Consider the following 19,976-nt stretch of genomic DNA (forward strand, 5'->3'; position numbering starts at 1 on the left):
CCATGTTGGAGCCAGACGATGTCAGAAAACTGGGATTACTCCGAGTCGGTTTAAGTCAACATTTGGCTAAATAATTTGAACTACAGAAAAAAATAGAATTATCGAGAACATTTGAAAAAAATGTTACTGTGAGATTTTGCCTTCCAGCGGGTACTTCCTGTTTGGAACGCGAGAGGTTACTCACTCAAGTTCTCCATAGAACCCATTTTGACTGCCTCACTCTGTTACCCTGTTCTCCTGACTTAAGTACCTATTTATAAAATTCAAAAAGGTTTGAACGTTTATAAATCTGGAATGTTTGATTTAGTTTAAGAGATAAATCCAAACCCTGGATGGATACTGCTCTACTAAATCCAGTGATTCTTTAAAGATGGAGAGAATTCAATATCAGAAACCGGAAGGTGCACTTCAGGTAACAAAAAGTCTGTAATTTTATATTTGTGGGTGTTTTTTTTCACACTCTACCTTGTATTCAGGTCAAGACAGAAGCATTGAGGGTGGAATGTAATCTAATGCACGTTTGTTGTGCTCTGACTCCAGCCCCTGTGCTCATTGATCTGTTTTTAGTATATTTAATCTGTGTGGGATTAACATAATACTTTCGATTGTTTACAATTTTATTTTTTTCATCTTACTTATTTGATGCAGATTAGATTAGAGCGAGCGGGTGAGTGACAGGTCTGGTTTAGACATTTTGAGTCTCCTGTGAGGGCGACTGAATGACTGAGATTTATGAGGGGGTCACTCTCTGAGACCTCAGAGCTGTAATTGCGCGCTCTTTAATAACCAATCAGATCTCCATGGACGGAGATGATCATCCAAGTGAGCGCTGCCTCCCCTGTGGAACGTGATCCATCTTCATCCTGGGTTTTTACAGACAGATGTAAACTGGCCTGGGGGGCAGATGGCGCTTCCGCCGCACAGCAGCAAGTGAATTGAGTTACTTTTGACCCACAGGTCCCCCATGATGCCGCAGGAGCGCTCAAAGTCGCCTCTGCTATTAGTCAGGGTAGCATTTAGTCAGTCACTTACTAGCGACAGAGAGTTATGGGATGGGAGCCATCTGTTTTCTGGAGAGAAAGAGTTGCTACTTGATAAATGATATTGAAGAACTTTATTTTTTTAATACTTTTCGCTAATGATTATTTGACAGTTTAATCCTTTAACACCAGGGAAATTTACGTAAATGGAGCTCAAATAGTGTCTAAAAAATGAGCTAGCTCCAATTGAGCCCCAGTGTTTTTGTTCTTTAATTTACTGTAATTTATGATTTTTTTACACAATAATTCCAGTAGATTTTGAAGGAGAAAAGCGGCTCGCGCCGCTTTTCTCCTTCTAAATCTACTGGAATTATTGTATAAACGATTGAAAAGTTACAGTATGTTAAAGATTTTATGTTTAAGCGTCACCAGTGATGCCTCAGATGTTAAAGAGTTTACTCTTTTGCCCCAAAAATATGAAGAAAAGCCACAATTTGCCAGAACACCAAACCAGAATTCAAAGATGGGATTTTCAAAATAAAAGTTGAAGAAAAGTGAGCATCTTTAAGCAATCAGTGGGTGGGATTCTTGGTAGTGTCATGCTGTCTGTGTGAATTTTATTTTATTTTTTTCCCATGAGACTCCTTTAGAATCGTGCATCTTGACGACGTAGTAACAACACATACAGCACAGCTGCGTATTGCTCACTAGCTCAAAATCTGCTCCTCTTTTTCTGTGACTAATGATGACGTCAGAGCTGCAATCTGTTAATTGAAGGAACAACAGTCACACTCCTGCTGCTTTTTAAGCCTTTTGTGTTAATACAAACACTAAGTGTGAAACTCCCATGAGCTGGGAACACTTTGAGGTATTTTTTGGGGAGTGTGTCACACCGACTGGAGTGGCGCCCTTTGTGTTTTGCGCCCCCGTGCGAGGAGGAAGGATGGTGGGGGTTTGTGTTCTGGTGGACGCTGAAAAAGAGCCGCTTGGACAGAGGAGGCGTCACATGGAGAGGAGCCGCCGGAGACGCCGCTGCTCCCGCTCTGATAGGCTGTTAGACGGCAGGACCGGTGAGATGCAGATCTTCCTCAGAGGAGCGTGTCAGGATGAGAGCTCACTCCAACCGAGTCGTGATCCATGCGTACGGTAATTAAGTTTTATTTTACTGTGTGACTGAATTAGAGGGGCTAAAAAGGCAAACCAGCTTTTAATTTAGTAGATGAGGGAAAATAATAAGGTTTTATGTTGTTTTCTGAAATATTTCCCAGGAACTTCTTGATTGGATGTTAGGATAGCCTTTAGGAAGTATTTTATTTAGTGCAAAAATTAACACAATTTCATGATTCATTAGATTTAGTTTGTGTACGTAGTTTCCATTTTTTTTAAATCAATAAAAATAATAAATCTACATTTTTTGGTTTAGTTTTACGTTTATTGTAAACATTTAATCCTGCTGTTTTAAGTCAAGAGTCTTCATTCGGGATGCTTCATTCAGGTCATTCTGTTTTTATTTTATAGTGTTTGTACCGAGCAAATTCCTGCCAAAAGTGCCCCACAAAGTTCAGCATTAACTGCAATTGAAGTACATTTAATAGTGTTTTTGTTGAGAAAATCTAATTAAATTATTTGCCATATTCTGTAATTAATAACATAAAAAAAAGACAAAAGGGAAATTTTGACTTTAACACACACTTTTCCTTAAAACTAGAACACTTTCGCTATAAAAAGTTACACCATCACTTTTGCCGGGTAATCTTTACCCAATATAATACACCTAATAAAAGGATTTACCATAAAAATAGATCAACGTATGACAAAACGTGATAAATTAGAGTCGTTTTATTTTTTAGCTGTGGTTTATGTGACAAATTGGAAATAAAAACATGGGAAGATTCTTAAAAACATCCTTGAAAATTACAGAAAAATTAGGCAAAAATTGAGAAGAAAAAAAATCCTAAAAAAATTATACTGGAAACTTGTCCTTTAAAGCCATCAATTCTTACTCAGGGATCCATGACACTCAGAAAAATTCAACATATTGAAAATCATGTAAATACTTTTGCTTGGGTGAAAACCACCCAGCGGTAGTGCTTTAGGGTTATAGATCTATTTAGATTAAAACTGTGTTTTTCGTGTTTTTAACATGTTTTTGCTTAATTTTTCTGATGATGGAGGACACATAGAGTAAAAAAATAAGCTCAAAATCACATTTATGAGTTTTCTTTATTCAAATTCTTGTGAGTCTGGAGCAGACAAAATAAATTCTGTTTAAAAGATTGTGTTTGTGACAGAAACTTTACTGGACTTGCCACAAGCAAAGGGGAGTGGGGGGCGGGGTTGCTCCTCATCAGTGGTCCCGCCCACAACTAAGAGGTGAATTTCTAATGAACTCCTGCTGCTCTGCAGAAACTATGTCCTAGAACACAACACAAATTTTAAATTTTAGCTAAAAATGGCATAATCATAATTAAAAGACCATCGGAAACACTTTTACTATAGATCAAAAGATGATTAGAGTGGGGATTTTTTTGGTTTTCAAAGATGAAGAAGTTCTATTTTTGGACAAAACACATATTGTCAAGTTTGTTTAAAAAAACTACAGTTAACTATTGCAAAGCATGGAAGTGGGGGATGATGATAGGGGCTTGCTTATAGAAAACAAGCTAACAAAATTATGTGCAGTACTACGTAAATTAAGTTCCTGAAAAGAATGTGACACCTCCTTTTTAGTTTATAAAATAATTGCAAACATACTTTTTATTTTATTGAAAATGTTTTTTTTTTGTTAGTTATTGATTTTTATAAACTATTCAAAGAAGCCAGTTTTTGGTTTTGGTGTGTAAACTATGACACCACATTCATCAAATGTGTCTTTATTGTCTTTTGGTGACAGAAAGTAATTAATTAATTAACCAGAGGCAACATAATAACTTGTAGGGAACTTTTACTCCCCGTTGGAACCTCCTCTTGCTCCCGTTGGACTTGTGAGAGTTGGCGGTTCGAGGGGCTGCTGGCAGAGTGACTGAGTCAGCCTGTTTGTCATGTTTCCCATCATGCCACAGCTCCCGCTGTGCCTTCCTGCTCTCATCTGAAGGCATAAAGGGGAGCGCAGAGGCAGCTGGTTCGGTTTAGATTTGTTCCAACATGACTACAACAGGACCAAAACAGTCTTGCTGTGTTGCTGGTGTTTTACCTGCTCTGCAGCTGTGAACACTCATGAAACTGAGCCCGGCCTCGGCAGAGACGCTGGAATCTCATAATAGCATCTCTTGTCTGTGTTTTGTCAACTCCTTAATGATTAACTCCTGGCGAGTGAAGAGCCCGTCCACGCTGACGTGCTGCTGCTGCTGTGTCGTGGTCACTTTAAAGACTGCCCACTTCTCCTGCGTTAACCAGCAGAAGCTTTTTCGCCGTATGGGGGTGGGGAGCTGCAATAAAGCAGCTTTGTGCCTTATGAACTTGAGCCACAAGTACCAGCTGGCAAGCCGTTATGCAACCAAAACAGAGACGTACACAGAAAGTGCACGCCGCATATGGACGTGTTGTCACACCTCCTCAACTATGTGACACAAACACTTGATTCTGAGCCCGGGGCGTTTTGTTCCGACTCCACCTGTCCCACAAACGCAGTCACGCCCGACTCCAGATTGAATGTGATGCACAGTCTGAGGGCAGGATGGTTGTAATTCGAGGAGATTATTACTCCCAATCTTCACCTCTCTCTCTTAACTGTCCTGAATTGACAGCGAGGCTTATGTCAGTGACCTCATTTCCTGCGTGTTTGGGTGAGACGTGCTGGTCCTGCCGCAGATCCTGTTAGATGTTGATGTAAAGAGAGTGAGTTAGAGTGCTGGACCGGATCTGCCTCTGAAAGACGATTCACAGCATTACAGAAAACAAGTCCAACAGAACTCCATAATTACGACTGAAACCTAAACAGAATGACGGACAGTACACCCAAACATCCTCAGTGTTTGTTCAAACCTCCCTGTTGGTTTAAAGTTAACAGGCTGCTCATGGTGACGGGGTAAAGAGGACATTTCTCTTTGATTTGGTTATGGAACTGTGAGTACCAGAGCCAAAACATGACATGAATTTAATTTTAATTTTACAGTTTGATTCAGTTTTTGATATTTAATGAATTTGTATTATGGATTCATATTAAATAGATTAACTTATTCAAAGGGGGGAAAGCAGTTTTTTAAAACAAATGAGAAAATTTGAATTTTATTTTTATCCTGTAATCCTAAGGTTTTGTTGTTAAAAAGCAGTAAAATATATTAATGTGACAGAACAGACATACACAGTGAGCGGAGACATAAGATAAAAGACTAAACACAAGTTTCTGACCCAAAACCATTTTTTTTTGGCTTAAAGCACCTTTTCAAACAACTGTTGGTTTAAACTACAGCTGGGCAATATGACTAAAATAAATAATCTCTGATTTTTTCATTTCAATTAAATTTTCGATTTTAATCGATTTTTTCCCCTCCCTTCTTTTATCTTTTTAACAAAAGTTACAAATAGCAGAATATTTTTAACAAAAACAATTATTACAAAATATTTTAACATGTCTTTTGGAAATTGGCTCAAAGATGAAGTGCAACTAAATACAAGCTGTAAAAATGTTTGTAGAACAATGCAGCAGGTGTTTTGGTATACTTTTTGTAGATCATGTATAACATGAATTTAATGTTGTTTGAAAGAAGATTGCAGAAGAATACTGTTGCAAAGAGGAAAACGGAATGGTTAGCTTAGCGGTGTATCAGTGCTTTCTAATGTCGTCGACACTTTCTGCTAATTAATTGGTGGCAACCTCCGCCCCAACCGTCCCGTTAACATGTTTTATAGACCTACAACCGATGGGGCCCTAAAGAAGTACGGGTCAGAACTGTTTAATGGGTCTATTTTACAATGGAAGCGCTCAAAATACCAGACCGGACTGTACTGGACCGCTCAGTGGAAACTAGGAAAATACGCTAGGCGAGCCAAAAGCGCCCTGCTCTAAGATCTCAGCAATGGAGAGGGGGAAAGGGGGCGGGGCTGCTCCCCATCCAAGACGATCGGGAACGCTTTTAAAATAGATCAAAAGACAGATTTTAGCAAAAATGGGGGATTCTTACATTAGAAGAGTTAAGGAAAGCAGTTGTTTTACCTTAACAAAATTAATTTCTTAAAAAAAAACTAAGTAAATTTAATATTTTGAGCCAATCAGACTTCTTCCTTCAGAGGTCGCCACAGTAAGGATCAATTTTAACTGTTGTTTTTATTGTTCACTCCCCTTTTAAGTTTGCTTTAAATCTCGTAAAGATGAATCTATTCAGAAAATATCTGAGTTTGATTCCTGTTAAGTTCACAGCTCCATTGCATCAGGAAGGGCAAACTCATCACATGGTTAACCGCCAAAAATGCTGATTTAATTCAACCACTAAGACCGAAACTGTTGGTGCAACTTCAGCTTGTTACAAGTTGGCAAATCCTCTAAAAGATCCTGTTTTACTGTTCCGTTCACCCCTAAGAGGTCGTTTCAGTTTGCTTCAAATCGTAGTGAGACTGCAGTTGTGTAAGCAGGAGGTCTCGTTTAGTCAGACGTTTGTGACATAACGTCTCCAGCACGCCGCGTCCATAAATTTTAAAGAGCGTTTTTATTGGTTACTTTGTATTTTTGAAACATCTTGTCCTCGAGAGGGTTTGGTTTTGTTTTGTATCATTGAAAAGAAGAATTTGGAAAACTGAAAGGTTTAAACATTTAGCTCCAGTGTTTATGATGTTTGATTTTCTATAACTTTTCAACCATTAACACGATAATTCCAGTAGATTGTGAAGGAGAAAAGCGGCGTGCGCCGCTTTTCTCCTTCACAATCTACTGGAATTACCGTGTAAAAGAATGAAAAGTTACAGTCCATTAAAGATTTTGTGTTAAAGCATCACTGGTGTTAAAGGGTTAAAAAAACTAATTCTAAAAGTTTCTACAGCTAGCATGTGAAACACCTGAAGCTAAACCTTTCCATGTGCTGCTGAAGCACCTGCGACATTAAAATCAGCTTGACATCGGATCTGCGTCGGCTTGCGCCGTAAATCAGTGGAAGCTTTAACCCGTGTCCCACCCGCCTCCTACAGGAAGATCTGCGTGCACTGCAAGTGCGTGCGGGAGGAGCACGCAGTGCGCTCGGTGCCCGGGCAGCTGGAAAAGATCATGACCAAGCTGGTGTCGGACTTCCAGAGACACTCCATCTCCGACGACGACTCGGGATGCGCCTCGGAGGAGTACGCCTGGGTCCCACCTGGACTCAAGCCCGAACAGGTCAGACGAACACCCCAGAAAAGACATAAATTCATGCAGCGCAAATACAGAAAAGCGCCGCTTTGGTTTTTTTTATGTGAGCGTGTTGGTGCACAGACTCAACAGTTTGATGAATGGCAGGTCAGCGGAAAAGCATTCATTTCTGTCAGCAGCTGAATGAATTGCTCTGTAATTGGATAAACTGCTCTCTCATTTCTGTCTGTATTTGAGCAAAACTGTCTTCTCTCGCAGGTCTACCAGTATTTCAGCTGCCTACCGGAGGACAGGGTGCCTTACGTCAACAGTCCAGGAGAGAGATACCGAATCAAGCAGCTGCTGCACCAGCTCCCAGCCCACGACAGCGAGGTGTGTCTCCGATAGGGCTGCCACGATTAGTCGACTAATTGACTAGTCGATTAGTCCTCGATTAGTTTTTTTAAGGCTCTTTTGGAGTTTAGCTGATATTTTGGCTACATGCTAGCTCTTTTAGCTAATTTAGGGATTTTTTTTAGTTTTCTAGGCTATTTTAGAGATTGGCTAATATTTCAACGACATGCTAGCTATTTTGGCTAATTTGGGTTTTTTTGAGTTTTTTGGGCTATTTTGGATTTTAGCTAATATTTCAGCTACATGCTAGCTGTTTTGGCTAAATTAGGATTTTTTTGGCTATTTTGGAGTTAAGCTAATATTTCAGCTACATGCTAACTATTTTGGATAATTTAGGATTTTTGTTTTTGGTTTTTGGGTAATTTTGGAGTTTAGCTAATATTTCAGCTACATGCTAACTATTTTGGCTAATTTAGGATTGTTCTTTTAGTTTTTATGCTATTTTGGATTTTAGCTAATATTTCAGCTATATGCTAGCTGTTTTGGTTAATTTAGGATCTTTTGGGCTATTTTGGAGTTTAGCTAATATTTCAGCTACATGCTAAGTATTTTGGCTAATTCAGGATTTTTTTCTGTTTTTTAGGCTATTTTGGAGTTTAGCTGATATTTCAGCTGCATCCTAGCTGTTTTGACTAATTTAAGCTTTTTTCAGTTTTTTAGACTAATTTGACATTTACCTAATATTGTAGGTGGTTATCAGCTTCAGCATTTTCCGCTATTAGCTTCAGCATTTTTAGCATTGAATTTCAGCATCTTCAGCAGTCAAATTCAGCCTACAGCATTCACACTAGCATTATCTCAGGTAATGCTATATATCTAGTTTTCAGTTATTGAAAATTTAATGATGGCTAAAATGTGTGTTTTACATCCAGTTTGCTCATGACCCGATTAGTCGACTAATCGGAAAAAATAGCTCTAGTCTCCGATCGTGCTTCAGGCTGGCACCTGCTCCGGCAATCGTGACCAAAAAATAAAAAATAAAAATGTGTGCTTCCCGCAGCCGCAGTACTGCAACTCCCTGGACGAGGATGAGAAGAAGGAGCTGCGTCTGTTCAGTCAACAGAGGAAGAGAGAAAACTTGGGCAGAGGTGCCGTCAGGCTGTTCCCTGTAACCATGACTGGAGCCATCTGCCAGCAGGTGCAGAAAAGTTTCTATTATGCATTTATATAACATAGCAGACGACGACATCGTGAAGCTGCTCTCATCAGGCAAAAAAAAGCTTCCTAAAAGTGCAGAAATGCTGCATGTAAGCACAGGTATTGCTCAGGGGCTCTAACATTTCATGATCACAGAGCTAAAAACAGTGATTACCATGTAGACTACAATATTCCACAGGTTGCACTGCCTAATTTCCTTCCCTCTGCCCTTTTCATCCCCACCCAACCACATGCTTTTATTTTTCCAGTGCGGCAGGCAGATCTGCGGGGGAGATATCGCCGTGTTTGCCAGCCGGGCCGGACAGGGCAGCTGCTGGCACCCCCAGTGCTTCCAGTGCGCGTCCTGCAGCGAGCTGCTGGTGGATCTGATCTACTTCTACCAGGACGGACAGATCTACTGCGGCCGCCACCACGCCGAGAGGCTCAAGCCCCGCTGCCAAGCCTGCGATGAGGTGATGCTCGCCGAAATCCCTGTGCTGGTTTCACCTCAGCGACTGCAGAGTTCAGAGAATGAGGCATACACGTCCAAAATAAAACGGAAAATTCTTATAAAAATCATGCAGGATTTACTTGAGTAAATATATATTTAAGTTTCTACAAACTCCATAGACTTTTCTTTAGTTTTCATGGTCCTCTGTTCCAGTTGCTGCTATTCTGTGACATATTCCGAGTATTTCTTCAGTATCTGTGTCTCCTGTTTGCTCGGACCTACAGATCATTCTGGCAGATGAATGCACAGAGGCAGAGGGGAGGTACTGGCACATGAAGCACTTCTGCTGCTTCGACTGTGAGGCTGCACTGGGGGGTCAGCGCTACATCATGAGGGAGTGTCGACCGTACTGCTGCTCCTGCTACGAGTCCCTGTACGCTGAGTCATGTGACACCTGCGGGGAGCACATAGGTACTGAGATATCTGCAAAGAGGAAGTTTTAAACAGCCACTCCGATCATCTTTTGAAAGCATTCCAACTGGTCTCTTAAGTATGATTGTCTCTATTTTCAGCCAAAAGAATAAAACCTATTATTTTAAAGGACATATTTTCTGAAGAGCGGCAGTAGTTCATTAGAAATTTGCCTCTGAATTGTGAGTGGGTCTGTTGATATGGAGGAGCCCCGCCCCCTTTTCCCTTCGCCGTTGCTGAGAACTCGGAGCCCAGCGTATTTTCTACGTCACAAATAAACAAACAGCTGTTTGGGCAAAATTAGACTTTTTTATAGTTCTATAGTTTAGTTAATATTTTAGCACTATGCTAGGTGTTTAGGTAAATTTGGAGTAGCTAATATTTTAGTGTTGTGGTTGCTGTTTTGACAAAATTAGACATTTTTTACAGTTTTTTTTTGGCTATTTAGGTAATATTTTAGCAAGCTATCATATTCAGCATTTTCAGCCATCAGTTCTGACATCTTCAGCTGCCACATTCAGGTTACAGGATTCACACTTAACAATATTAAATCTAGTTATCATTATAAATGTCCTCCATTGTCAGAAAAATGCTACAAAAACATGTTAAAAACACCAAAATCACAATTTTCATTGGAGTGTAATCCAACCTCATGCGAATATCTTCTCTTTTTGTTTGGTCAAAATGCTGCTATCATGTACAAATTGTGTTTGTTTCCTGGTCATCTGTGGGGGGCCAGTGGAGCCGGTAGAGACGGTTTGGCACAGCTGTGATTTCATAACAAAGCTTTCCGTCTCTACCCGCAGCAGCGCCCTGCAGCAGCCAGAACAACGCTGCCAACACGCAGCGTCTAAATGTCTACAAGTCTTGTGAAAACAAGGAAGACATTATAATTTCATACACTTTGTGTGTCTGGATGTGTGTGAGCTGCTGATTATCCAGAGGTGTTTTAGACACACATGCACAAGTCTTAAAGAGCTGACAAAATGCCTCCAACAACTCAGATTTTTCAAGAGTTTGACTCACGTTTAGCAGAAATGCTGACTAAGAAAGGAAACAAAGATTCATCGCACATTTGGCAAAAAACTTCCTGACAGTCCCCGATATTTTTAAAAATCTTTTGTAGGTTAATGACAAAGACACATTTTGTAAGATAAGTTTTTATTTTATCTGAAGCAAACTAAACTCTAAAACAGCTTTTTGTTTTATTCAGAAAGGTCATGCCAAGGTGGTAGTATGATGGTCTGGGTCCATTTTGCCACTTTAATTTCAAGTTGGAGCTCTACCATAAAATCTTAAAATATAATATGACTTAAAGCTGAAGCCAGTTTGGTATGAGTAAACAAAATAAATAAATAAATTAAAAAAACAGTTTGTGCAGGAGCTCTGTTAAAAACTGAACTTTATTTAAATTTAGCAGCTTTAACGTGAGCTAAAATAACAAATCCAGTCATGCTTGAATACATATATGCAATCTAATGTGTTAAACTTTACAGAAGAGTGACCATTTATTTCAAAATGTAACTAGAGGACTGCCAAGGACTGCTGAACCAGTCATTCAGCTTAGGGGGAACTTTGTTTTTCTCTATTACATTAAGCAAAAATCCTGTCATAGAAAATAGTTTTATTTACTCTTACTGACTTTAACTGTAATATGATTTTATTTTTCATAAACATTGAATTCAAAACTATAATTTAAAATGTTTTTATAGAATTTTTGTTCATTGATGAACTTCTTCCAGGTATCGACCAGGGTCAGATGACCTACGAGGGTCAGCACTGGCACGCGGTGGAGGCCTGCTTCTGCTGCGCCCGTTGCCGGTTGCCTCTCCTGGGTCGGCCTTTCCTTCCACGCGGGGGACTCATCTTCTGCTCCAGATCTTGCTCGCTCGGCGATGACCCCAATAACTCGGACTCCTGTGACTCGGCTCTACAGAGCAGATCTCCTCCTCACAACAGACGGTGGGCAGGGCACCATAAGTTACAGTGTGGTTCTCCACTGCAGCCACTAGAGGGCGCCAGACCATCTCTAACACCAGCAAAAGACTCTATTAACTTCACAGTGGAAAACAGAGGTCAGAGTTTGAGTAAGTGTCACATATTTTGTGCATTACAATGACTAAGCATATCTTGGACGTTCTTCTTTCAGGTGTACATTGCACCGCTCCAGTTTTAAATGGAGTTCCTTCGTCCGGTGGTCATCCTCATCCCAGAGGCTCCTACTCACCTCTGCCCCACATTCATCTAGGGAATGGCTTAGGTCCATCCTGGCCCAGTGACGTCCCTCAGTACAGTTTCCCCCCCAGAGAGGCGGCGGTCCGACCTGCAGGCAGCGGTCAGCTTCAGGGAGAGCTGAATGAAAGCACAGCACTGAACGGCTGTAATCTTAGAGGAACCCTGACTGATAAAGAGTGCAGGAACTGGGTGGAAAAGACTAATCAAGCCATGCAAGGTAGTGTGAATTATTTTACAAAAAGCTTTATGTAAAAAGTGTTTTTTTTTTTACTTTTTCTGTTCTTTTCTCAGCGTTTCCTCCTCATAAACACCTCCTTGTCAACCCTCTCATTTCATTAGATTCTCCTCCCCTTTCATCACGAAGCAGCCCCACCCTCCCGCCTCCTCTGCCCATTAAGTCTCGTGACTTGATATCACAAGATTCGCCTCCTCCGGCCCTTTGCCAGCCTGAAGATCGGCCCTACGAGTCCCCGCCCCCGCTGGCTCGCAGCGGCACCGCCAGAGTCAGCTTCAGAGAGCCGATCAGCAGCAGCTACTCTGTGGAAGAGGAGGATGATGAAGATGAGAACGAAGACGGGCTTCTGCAAGAGGGCCAGGAGAGGCCCCAGGAAGAGGAGGAAGAGGAGGATGAAGGAGGTTTCGGGAGCAGGCTGCATCTGCAGAAAGGCATCCCCCCAAAGATGGACCTGCTGGGTAAAAAAAATACTTTCGGTGATTTATTTAAGGTTAAAGACACCGTTTGATTATTTTTTTCCTCTTTCAAAGATGGTTCTTCATACCAGCAGCGCAACCTGAGGCGAGGAGCAAACCGCTGCCGCATACCGTCAGACCCTGGTCTCCGCCCAGGCTCAGACCGCCGTCCCCGGACCTCGCGGCGCGAGCGTCCCCGGCTGGACGCCCTGGACTGGAGAGGCGAAACGGACAGGGGATCCTCCGGCTCTCCTTCGCTGACCCTCCAGCTGGGACAGTTCAAACACGAGGACTCCTGCTCCACCTGCTCCTCCTCCTCTGAGTCAGAGGAAGAGGGCTTCTTCCTCGGACAGCGCATTCCTCTGCCGCCACAGCTTCAGAAGCAGCAGGCCGAGGAGAGCCTCAGCAGGGAGGCGCAGGAGGCCAGGGAGGCGCAGAAGGACTGGGGGCAGAGAGGAAGCATAAGGAGGAGAGCTCTTAGTCAGAGTGCTAAGGAAAAAGATAAAAACTGTTCTGTGTCCTAATCGCTCTGTAAACATAGAAACATGTTAGGATGCACATGAAGAATTTAAATTCTCGTGTGGATCTGGGTTTGATGATATTGCAGGTATGAAAGCAGACCTTCCAAAGGTGAGCCACACCCATCATTCCAGACACACAAAGGGAAGCAGCACAACTGAGGAGTCCCCACCTCTACAGTTTGTATCACTTTGAAGAATTACAAAGCAGAAAACTCCTAACAATCATGCTAGCAGTCATGAATGTGGAGTGATTGTTGTGACTTGTCCTCCCGTTTCTTTGAACTGGCTGCTCAGAACATTATCTTGACTCGGTCATTACAATTACTCACCTACCAAAACATGCAGCTGCACTTTTGACTCTGGGCCAGTCTTTACAACCACAAGCTTATCATGGATCCCTCGGTCTTGTTTGGACAGACTAAGCGTATAGAAACTGTAAAAGCACAGTTAATGTGTATAAATGTGAGGACTTAACTCCGACCCGACCAGATACTAATCTCAAACGTTCAGATTTCCACGAAAAGCTGCAACCATGATTGTTTTTGAATGAATTGGCCATTGGTATGTGTTTTCAGTGCGATGTTCTTTCTAAATAAAAAGAAAAATCAGCGTCATGTTACCTTTATTTGAAACTGCAAAAATTTTGAAAATGTGATCCTTTAAGCCCTGAGACAGACTGGCGACCTGTCCAGGGTGTACCCCGCCTTCGCCCATCAGTGGCCGGGGTAGGCTCCGGCACCCCCGCGACCCCGAAAAGGGAAGAAGCGGCCAGGAAGATGGATGGATGGATGATCCTTTAATTTAGCAACAACTTAAAGGTGTAAAGAGAACTTTTATTGTTCCCTAATGCATTTCTGTGTGATCTTTCTTTAAAAAAAGAATTGATATTAAAAGTCAAGCAGCATACTTGAAGTTTACTTTTTATATACTATTTATTTATCGTAAACTTAAAAACTTCAAATTTACTCTAAAGAAGTACTCAGTATACTTCTTACACCATATGTACTTCCTTATACTTAAGTATACTTAAACTAAACTTCAAGAGTTCTACTTTTTAGCAAATTCTTTTTGGAGTAGTAATATTTTTGCTTCCATCTTCAGTTCAGAGTTATGTCTTTTTCATAAATAAATATGAACTCTTTAGTTTGTTTTCTGATAATATTCAAAGGTCAAATGTTATTTTAAGAATTTTTAGGAACACTTTAGATGGTGTAAAGGAAATATCTGACATTCTTCCTGTTCTCTAAAACTAAAATTAGATACAATTAAACTTTTCCATCATGTTTGTTCTCATTTTTAATGAACTAGCATAAAGTCTGATCCTTTGTGAGTCGATTTATTTCATGGAAGAGTGATGTTTATCAGTGGATTTTAAAACTTTAAGAAGAAATAGATGCAATACTTCAGGTAAAAGACAGCACTTCATATCTTGCCCAACCTGTCTATCAACAATCAAAGATATTTCTCTAAACATGAAATTTGAAAAAATATTTATTAAAAGATGAAGTGCTCTATTGTTTTAAAATAGGATTTAAAGTTGGGAAGTAATGGTTGAATTGGACCAATCATACTAGTGAAAATTAACTTCCTGCTTTAATTTTTTTCAAACTTTATTGAATATTAAAACATTTACAGAACATGTGGACAGGTGTGTTCAAAACAGCAATGAACAACATTTCTACACTAAAATACTACAGCAAAGGACAAGTGAATAAGAAATTATAAGTTAAGAAATGGAAAACATAGAATAATAAGAAAAGATTAAACTGGAATACTTTTTGTGAGTATTTTATTTCATAATTATTTTATAATCAAATCTAAAATAAGTAAATATATGTTTAGATTATTTATATATTGTTTTTTTTTTCAGTTACTTTTCATAAATTTTTCCACCTGATTCCAGATCTTGAAGGAAAATGCCCAGTTACCGAAAATGACTCTCTTCCTCGGAAAACCAAAGTGCTTATTGATTTTTTGACGTCATCACAGGGGGGGTCAGGTGACCTGCGGGTTCGTTTTCCTGTCTGGGAGGCCGAGCCAATCAGCGGGAGGGGGCGGGGCCAGCGGCAGCAGCACATGAGTTGTCAAACAGGTTCGTCTTGGACTCCTGAGCGGATTGAGAACACGTTTATGGAGGCAGAACGTTGCGCGAAAACCGAACCTCAAGCAGAACCTCCAACGTGGAGCTCGACTGAAAGAATCCAGGTGAGTTTATCCAGAAGAAACGCCCAGGTATCATGCAGGTCTGGCGGGGCTGAGAGGCGCCAGGGCAGGTTCACCTGCTCGTCAGTGTGTGGGTGTCCTTGTGTTTATTCTGTCTGACTCCATGTTGGCCGTTTCCTCTTAGCCCAAGATACTGTCAGCTCTAGACTTGAAACCATAAATCTAATCACCTGGAGGGGCTGTTTGTTTGTTTACCTCTCCTCCTAAACTCTTTCTGATTCTATTTACAAAGTAAAAGCCTGTTAGTGTCTACACACACTTACAGGAAGCTGGAAACAGTTTCATCATGACTGTCTGCAGCCCTTTGGCCTGGCCTGGCCCGGCTCGGATTGGAATGGCAAATATGTGGAGAATGTAACTGTCAGATGCAGACTGCTCTTTAAACACACTCTCTGGATCTTCAAGAAGCTCCGGAGTACAGAAAATGTCCTTGAATGCCAACAGATCCAGCTTTACGACTCAGATAAGAAGATTGTTTTTCCTTCTGAGAAACTCCACAGAAGGAGAATCCAAACCCTGACGATTATTTAAAGAAGGCTCACCGTTCTGACAGCAGCTGTCGGAGTGTCTGACCAGACAGCTGTCGGCGGGTTTGACCAGACAGCTGCTGGGATCCACATCTCTGCCAGTCTTCACATGCGACAAACCGAAAGTTGCTTTTGTTTCGTTTGCAAAAAACACTTCCTAGTGACAGTATATATGTTGTTGGTGTTTTTAACATGTCCCTGATGCTTTTTTCTGGTGATAGAGGGCAACTAGAATGAAAATTAAGATTAAAAGGGCATTTTTGAGTATTTCTTCATTCAAATCCTTGTGAATCATCGATGTAATGCCATTTGAAAGAGCTTGCAGCAGAGACGTAGATGCTAAAGTCGCCACAAGCTCCCTGCCTTTCGACAATAGGTCGTTTTCCACGTCTGAGCTGGCATCTGGATCAAAACTGTACAGATATCGCTCGCCATTTTTGTTGCACTGTTAATGTTTGATTGTAGGTGTGAGGAGCTGTAAGCTAGCAGGAAAGCACATAAACAGATGGATGATGGGAAAGGGAGCAGGCTTACACCAAGCCAGTAGTAGTACGAACTCCTGCTCTGCAGAAACTATGTCCTAGAAAATTAACACTTTTTAAATAGATCAAAAGATGGTTGGAGTGGGACTTTAAAAAGCTGGTTATTGGGATTTATGGATCGTTTAGAGGTCCTCATGCTATGGCCTGCGGGCCAGATCCGGCCCACCTCCACATTTGTCCCGGCCCCCCAAACACTATCAGAGACTCATGTTTTTTGTGTGAATGCCATAAGCTGAATGTGACCACTGAAGTTGCTAGAAGTGATAGCTAAAAACGCTGAAGCTAATAGCTGAAAACAGTGAAGCTGATAGCCAGCTAAAATATTAGCTAAATGCAGGATTAGCCTAAAAAACTAAACTTAGTAAAAAACCAGTTAGAAAAGCAGCTAGCATGCAGCTAAAAATGGCTAAACTTCAAAATATCATAAAAAACTGAAAAAACCCAAAATAAGCCACAACAGCTAGTGTGTAAATATTAGCTGAACTCCAAAACAGCCTAAAAAACAAAACAAAAGGAAAGGCTAAATTAGCAAAAATGGCTAGCATTTAGCTGAAATGTTAGCTAAACTGCAAAACAGCCTAAAAATCTTACTAAATGCCAAAATAGTCAAAAAAGCTACCAGAATGCCAACTTTTAAAACGTCAAAACTGTAACTTTTTAAAATAATTATGAATAAAACGTAAACCTAAAATAACATCCAATATTTTACTCTCCATAAAAATCTATTTTGTCAAAATTATGCAAGTTAGAAATAAGCGCAAGATAACATCAGGCTATTAATAACAATAAAATAAAATGATCTGGAGGGCCGGATAGAATTACTTGGAGGGCCGGATCTGGCCCCCGGGCCTTGACTTTGACACATGCCGTAGAGGATAGACCAGGCGTCTGCAATCTTTAACACTTAAAGAGCCATTTGGTAAATTTCTCACTGACAAAAACCCAGCAGGAGCCACACATCCTTTAGAAAAATAAAACTTATTTTTTATGATAAATATAAATAAGCTATTATTTTTGGGGCATAAATAAACCCAACTTAAAGAGAAAATATATATATATTTCCCAAATATAAGCAGTTTATAACTTTTAACAGAGGTTCATAAAACTTCCTTTCAAAATAAAAGACTTCCTGTGTCGCATAAGATCATCTTGATGGAGCAAATCTAGGGGTAGGTAGAGTAAAGTCAGCAATAAAAAAAAGAAAACATTTTATCGTAAATGTTTGTGGTGTTTTTTAGCCAAACATTAATAAATCTAACTGTAAAATTAAAATAGAGCTTATTAACTTTTTGAACCACGAGACACTCTTAAAACACTGGAATTTGTCCAAACTTTTAGTTCTCGATTATCGACCCACTGTGGCTAGTGTGCTTTGGAGCTAGATTATTTATTTATTTGTTTATTTTTTAAAAGGTTTCAGTATTATTTTTTCTTTAAATATTACAGAAATGAATCATTTAAGTTTGGCTATGTATGTCTTTCTGGAAAACCATCAGTGTTCACGTATAGGCTGTGATTGTTGCACTTTTTCTGTTAGCCTACAAACCATTAAACTGTTATGTGACCCTCACATGAAAAAGTTTGGGGAGCCCTGGTTTAGAGGCTGTCGGTGTCGGTCACACGCAGCTGTCGGAGCAGAGGCTCTTGAGCCTTCAGGCCTAACGTGTTCTCTGCTCACAGCAGGGCTAAGATAAACACTTTGAATGATTGTTTACTTAAGTGCTTCCTTCTTTCTGCTCTGTTAATCCGTTGGTGGTATGTTTTTTCCAGGAAGTCTAAATGTTCAGGAGTTGGTTATCAGCATCCCTTCCAAAAAGATGACCCATTAGACACACAGAAGAAGAAATCGTCGTTGGGAGCCAAAAAAAAAATGCCTGTAGAGATGCTTCAACACACCGCCAGGCAACCAACCAAAGCTGCTATTGGAGCTCCAGCTCCTCGCTTACGAGCTAAGGGTCAGGTGGGCCCGCAGTTCTATCGTCAGAACCCGACGACACCGAGGCAGAGCGCCGTGGAGAGACTGGAGGCGGACAAGGCGAAGTACGTGAAGAGTCAGGTGGCCCTTTCCAAGCAGCAGCCCATCCGACCTACGGAGCTGCACAAGTCGAAGCCCGTCCCCGCCGTACGGACCACCAGAACCGTCCCCGTTAACGCTGCTCAGACAAAAGTGGACGGCGTGCAGCTGGACTTGGAGCATCTCAGTAACCTCATCAGTGATGTCACTGCGGCGGCAGAGTCCCCCCGGAAAACCCCCGTGAAGGAGAAGCCGATTCCGCCTCCACGGCCGGACCGCTCCAGCCCAGCTAAGGTCCGGCTAAAAGCTCTCAGAACGGAGGGTGCAGGCGGCGCCGCTGGGGCTCCGACCGCCGGGGCCATACGAAGAGTGGATGTGGTGCCTCAAGCCAGCCCGCAGACGTCGCCCTGCAGGCCGCTCCAGTTCATGCGGCAGCCGCTGAAGCCCATGCCCTTACACGCCCAGGTTCTCCTTCGCCCGGCTGCCCCTCACCTGCGTCCCTTCCACGCCAAACCCCCACTTTCTACCCCTCTGAAACCAGCCGCTCTGCCAAAACCTGACGACTCTCCCCCATCTCCCCTAGACCCCCCACCTGCTGCTGCTTTCCCACCTCCCTCTCCAGCCATCACCCGCTTGTCCTCCACCAGCTCCAGGAAGCGGCCCTCTTTGACCCGCTCCAAGTCAGACATGAGCGACCGCTACTCCCGAGCCGGCACCGAGCTGGAGCGCTTCTTCAACCTGTGCGGCGTGGACCCCGACGACCTGCAGGAGCTGACCGGCTCCAACGCCGACATCGTGTCCCTGGCTCGTTTTCGGAGCGTCAGCGCTCCCGGATCCGAGTGCTCCGGCTCCAGACGAGGAGAGGTGGAGGAGGAGGATGAGGACGAGGCCGGGAAAGCTGCGGAGCGGGTTCCTTACGGCGTCTCTGTGATTGAGAGGAATGCACGGGTGATCAAATGGCTGTACGGACTGCGCCAGGCCAAGGATAACACCACTAAGAGCACCAACCTGTAGAGAGCAGACGAACCGTCGGTGTTTAAAACAAGAAAACGTCAAGTTTTATTTTTCATTCACTTGGATCAAACCAAGTGTTGTGGGTTCAGTTGGAGAACTCGGTAAAGTTTTCCACTCAAAGTGGGTTTCATAGTTTGTTACTCTGGAAGACTTGATGACCAAATTCCTGTTTCATTTTTTTGTGTTGTGTTTTTTTTGTTTGTTTTTTTATAAGTTTGGGGCTATTATCTTCACAGCTCTCTCCTGTTGAAGTGTCTGATGATCTGTCATTCACATTTTGCTGTACGTTAATGGCATTAAAGGTGAAATGATGCACGTTCAGTCGTCTTTATGATGTTTTTGTGGAAGTCTCACCAAAAGAAGCACATCCAAGGAGTTATTAAAAAACAGCAAAAAAATGTTTTTTAATCCTTAAACCTGAAAGCTTTCTATTGGGAGAGATAGTTTTGAATAAACTTTATGTAAAAGTTGTAAAAAGTTCACATTTTGGGCATGAGTTCC

General features: G+C 41.7%; 2 protein-coding genes across 5 annotated transcripts in view; both read left to right on the forward strand.

The window, feature by feature from the left end:
* prickle3 (prickle homolog 3) overlaps window positions 1-13,764 on the forward strand; it is a 22,019-nt gene extending 8,255 nt beyond the window's left edge. For 2 of the 4 annotated variants that reach the window (XM_024293753.2, XM_024293754.2), the window contains exons 3-11: window positions 7,101-7,284; window positions 7,516-7,629; window positions 8,651-8,788; window positions 9,057-9,260; window positions 9,523-9,709; window positions 11,452-11,784; window positions 11,859-12,161; window positions 12,236-12,637; window positions 12,710-13,764. In XM_024293753.2, the coding sequence (XP_024149521.1) occupies window positions 7,101-7,284; window positions 7,516-7,629; window positions 8,651-8,788; window positions 9,057-9,260; window positions 9,523-9,709; window positions 11,452-11,784; window positions 11,859-12,161; window positions 12,236-12,637; window positions 12,710-13,158 (2,314 nt within the window). In that variant the 3' untranslated portion in view covers window positions 13,159-13,764. Of the gene's footprint in view, window positions 1-1,463; window positions 2,127-7,100; window positions 7,285-7,515; window positions 7,630-8,650; window positions 8,789-9,056; window positions 9,261-9,522; window positions 9,710-11,451; window positions 11,785-11,858; window positions 12,162-12,235; window positions 12,638-12,709 lie in introns of those variants that run through there. The other 2 variants (XM_024293751.2, XM_024293752.2) reach the window with 2 other exon arrangements.
* Window positions 13,765-15,183: 1,419 nt separating this feature from the next.
* fam110a (family with sequence similarity 110 member A) lies at window positions 15,184-19,796 on the forward strand. Its single transcript, XM_024292079.2, has 2 exons — window positions 15,184-15,360; window positions 18,218-19,796. Exon 2 carries the CDS (start codon window positions 18,318-18,320, stop codon window positions 19,473-19,475), a length of 1,158 nt encoding a protein of 385 aa, XP_024147847.1. The 5' UTR covers window positions 15,184-15,360; window positions 18,218-18,317; the 3' UTR covers window positions 19,476-19,796.
* Window positions 19,797-19,976: the final 180 nt, after the last annotated feature.

The sequence above is a fragment of the Oryzias melastigma genome, linkage group LG7 (genome assembly GCF_002922805.2).
Source record: "Oryzias melastigma strain HK-1 linkage group LG7, ASM292280v2, whole genome shotgun sequence".
In the NCBI taxonomy this organism is placed as follows: Eukaryota; Metazoa; Chordata; class Actinopteri; order Beloniformes; family Adrianichthyidae; genus Oryzias; species Oryzias melastigma.